This window comes from Leishmania donovani, chromosome 14 (genome assembly GCF_000227135.1).
Source record: "Leishmania donovani BPK282A1 complete genome, chromosome 14".
Classification (NCBI taxonomy): domain Eukaryota; phylum Euglenozoa; class Kinetoplastea; order Trypanosomatida; family Trypanosomatidae; genus Leishmania; species Leishmania donovani.
The window spans coordinates 188,213-192,313 of NC_018241.1; the positions used below are offsets into that span (position 1 = coordinate 188,213).

The 4,101-nt window shown below is 56.5% G+C and overlaps 1 protein-coding gene across 1 annotated transcript; it reads right to left on the bottom strand.

Annotated features, from left to right (window-relative positions):
• Positions 1 to 2,380: 2,380 nt before the first annotated feature.
• Positions 2,381 to 3,784, bottom strand: LDBPK_140520 (stearic acid desaturase, putative; the record flags this gene model as incomplete). The annotated part of the gene is made up of 1 exon (XM_003859375.1): positions 2,381 to 3,784. One exon carries the CDS (start codon positions 3,782 to 3,784, stop codon positions 2,381 to 2,383), a length of 1,404 nt encoding a protein of 467 aa, XP_003859423.1.
• Between the last annotated feature and the right edge of the window lie 317 nt (positions 3,785 to 4,101).

The window sequence follows — 4,101 nt, forward strand, 5'->3', positions numbered from 1 at the left end:
TTATGATATCGTTGTCTTTCGTTGTTTTGGAGCGCATGTGAGCGGCGATGGTGGTGGAAAGGGGGGAGGGAGATGAGAAGAACGACGCTGCATGTTTTTCTGGTGATGAAGGTGAGAGCCGAGTAGCCCGAGGAAAGACACCAACAAGAGGCAATCAATTCGTTTTTTTTTTTCCTCTTGCTCACAGGGCCCGATAACAGTGATCTCCGATACACGGTGCGCGCAAGAGAGACGCGCCACAGAAGCGCGACCTCTGGCGAGGCCCCTCGACAGCACAGCAGCTGCGGTGCTGAAAAATAAAGCGAGAACATCTGCTTCTTTCGTTTGAAGAAAATGTGGGACGGCCTTCTTCTAGCGTTCCATAACGTCTGGCAGTTGGAGGGGGGGGAACACCAATCACAGCTCCTACAGACACACACACAGACACACACTCCGTCACCGTCTACTCACTCAGCAGCTTCCACCGAGTCACAGGCACGGCTGCCGAGACTTGTATCGGTGGTGCGTGCCGACTCCGGCTCAACGACGAGTCTGAGAGAAGAAGCGGCGCGAGTGCATGTATGCGCCCTCTTTCGTTTCGTGGGGGAGGGGTGGAGAGGGAGAAAAAAGAAGGCAGGTTCGGACGAGGGGTGATTGGTGGTGGTGTGGAGTTCCGCGTATGTCATCATCGCGTTGCCCGTCAAGAGTAGGAGAGAGGTCCGGCGGCGGCGGCGAGGCAAGATCGGCTTCCACAGACGCACGCGCGCACACCCGCATCCGCTCCCTCTTCCACTCAGGAAAGCGAAGGTAGCTCTCTCTTCGTTTGTATTTGGTGTGTGCGTGTGTGTGCTGTTTAAGCGACTTGACGCGCGACACGAAGACGCCGAGTGCGCGAAGAGCGGCGAAGCGCACTTCCGCGGAATAGCCACACCACCAAAACTTTTCGTCATGAATGCTTGCCTTTTTTTCCTCATCTGCTTGGTGATGTCCGCCGACACATTTCGTTCTTGACGTTGATGGCGCTGTACCCCCCTCCTCGTTGCCATGGTTGGGAGGCGAGGGGGAGGGGTAGAGAGATGCAAACAAAAAGAAACAAACACGCACAGAGAAGCAAACAGCAAGCAGAAGAAGCCGCGCGCACACACGCGCACCAACACACACGAAAAAGAAAGAGCGCTATGAGTGCCCCCTCCCCTTCCCAGACGTGATTCACCGACAACTTTCCTCGCCATACTCTTTCGCTCTTTTGCTGATATATGTACGTGTGTATATATATCTTGCGTTTGAGGGAGTCATCATTTCCTGCGTGAACCACGCCCACAACGAAGCACACGTACATGCATATATTTATATATGTATATAGGAATCAAACATGAGCGCGTCACGAAGCAAACACCAACAGCACACAAGCAACATGATGTTACCAGAAAAAAAATAATAAACAAAAAAAATAATGAAAAAAAAAAAACGCATAGAGGCAGAGGGAGATGCACACAACATAAGTAAATATGGGCGGGAGAGAAGAGAATGAGACGGGCGCGGAAGTGTGGAGGCTAACCGAGGCAGCCACCCACGCAAACACACACACAGAAACAAAAAGGAGAGGGACCAGCAAGGCAGCAGCAAGATGACGGATGAAGAGTTGATGAGGGAGAGAGAACGCGGGGGTCGTCGAGGGGGAAGAGGGGGGGGGGAGGGATGGCCGTGTAGCCCCCAGGGGGGGGGGGGCGGGGTGATGACTCCCCAAGCCTAAAGCGGCAGAAAAAAGAAACGAAAGCTCTCAGCTCTCCAAAGGGGGGGGGGGCACAATCACCACTATCGCCGGTCCGGTGATCAACGCAGAGAGGGGCGCAAACACAAGGCCACATGACACAACTCAGTCACATAACAATATAGACGGAAAATGCACAGCATATCATCTACAAGGTTTATACCCTATTTGTGCCGTGTCCTTCAGTGCGCAAGGCATGCGACAGCACCACAGCCAGAGTGAAGCACACCACCACCACCACACAGCGACAACAAGGACAGAAAGACGAAGGCAACTGCGAGCGCGAGCATACACATACGCCCATGATCGAACCACAGGGTGCGCCGACGACGAAGAAGAGAACACAAAAACACAAAACATTCTGCTTTACACATGTAATGCACATAAAATGATGAGGGAAGCTCATTAGGTTGGAACACACACACACACAGATGGAGTAGGCGATGATCGTGGTGGCCGTACCGTGGAGGCGGCTTCTCTCTTCAAACGGGAAAAAAGAAGCCAAGCGCAAGAGCGACGGTGCAGGTCCCGCAGTCGGCCTCAAGTGAGGCTCCCGTGCCGATATGACAACACGGGAGGGTACAAGCAGAGTAAACGACGACAGCACTTGAAGTTCCGCTCTACTCTGCATCACAGGATAACGTCACGTCTCCGAGGTAGCGTAATGCACTGCCCCTTACAAACCGCGGCACTCCCCTCCTTGCCAGACGCCGAAGAGGCGGGGCGCTCCTTCATGTGGCCCACGCGCAGCTCCGGCAGGTAGCTGCGCGCGCCCGTCGTGTGGCCATACACACCGCCGTTGAAGGCGGCCGTCGCGTCCTTGCCCACGTACGCAAGCAGCAGCGCTCGTCCACCAGGGTGCGTGTTCAGCCAGCTGATCTTCTTGTCCGTCTGCGCCCACGCAGGGTCCACGGGGATTGGCCGCTCGAGGTCCAGCACGTAGCCGTCCATCACCAGCAGCTTGCGGCCCTGCTCCACCTCCGCCCGCACGTCGTCCCACGCGTACTCCTTGTCCGCCGGCACCTCCAGCTGCTTCACCTTCTCGACCGCCTCCTGAAGTTTGCGCCCGTGCGTGCACACAGCCTGCACCGCGGCGGCGCGGTCGACGACAGTGCGCGGCGCACGCTGCAAGTTGTCGCAGAAGCCCAGAAAGCTGCACATAAATATGTACCACTTCGTCATATCAATGTGGTACCACAGATGACCGTTGCGGTAGTCGTTCGGGAACTGGTGGTGGTAGTTGTGGTAGCCCTCGCCGAGGTTTATGATCGCGAAGACGACGGAGTCGTGCGGTGTCTTGTCATCCGCGTACGGCCTCGTGGCGCCAAAGAGGTCCGTGTGCGCGAGGCTGTTGATGAAGAAGGAGAACTGGTGTACCAGAAAGATCTTGAGCCACACCACCCAGAAGAACGCACCCGCCCACTCACCAGTGGTTGCGCCGGCCACCATGAGAGGGATCAGGATCCCTGTCATGGTCGCAATGGCGGCAAAGTACTTGCGCTGGAACTCCACGACGAGGCTGTCCTTCAGGTCGGACACATCTGCGTCGCCGAGCAGATCGTAGTCCATGCGCATGACGAACCAGCCAAAGTGCGTGAAGATGAAGCCGCGGCGCGCGTCGTACGGGTCCTTGGAGGTGTCCGTGTACTTGTGGTGGACGCGGTGGTTTCGAGCCCACCACTTGATGGAGCCCTGGAACGCGCCGGCACCGATGAAGGCGCACACCCACTGCATCGCCTGCCCGCCGGTGAAAGCACCGTGTGAGAAGAGACGATGATAGCCGGTCGTCACCCCCACCATGCCGGTGACAACACCAAAAAATGCAAGCCATTGCAGAAGCGAGAAGGATAAAGGGACGCGCAGGCACAACCCAAGCAGCACGAACAGCAGTGGCACACCGATGATGTAGATGCCGATCCAGTTGTACTGGAAGTTGCCCTTCGACCACTGCGGCACCTCACGCTCCTCTTTGGGCTTCGTTTCATCCGTGGAAAGGACGCTGCAGGTGAAGAGGTTCTGCACGGCCTGCAGCATCTTGCCAAGCGACTCTCGAAGCGTGCGCCTGGGGTGGGGTGGGGGCGTCGTGAACCACTGCTGTTGATAGCAACGTACACGGAAGAAGAATGTAGAACAATGAAGAAAGAAAAACCAGGCTTGAGCGCAGGGAGAGCGTCAATGCAAGGAGTACCAAGGCACGTACATGCACACACGCGTAAATCCACTGCTGACGCCCGGCGTGGCAGAGCGAGCGAAGAGGTGAGAGTGGGGGGGGGTTGGGTGTAAACAGCCGAGGGGCGACGAGCACGACACGGCGGGTGGGAAAGAAGCGAGAGCTTGAGTGAGACTAAAAT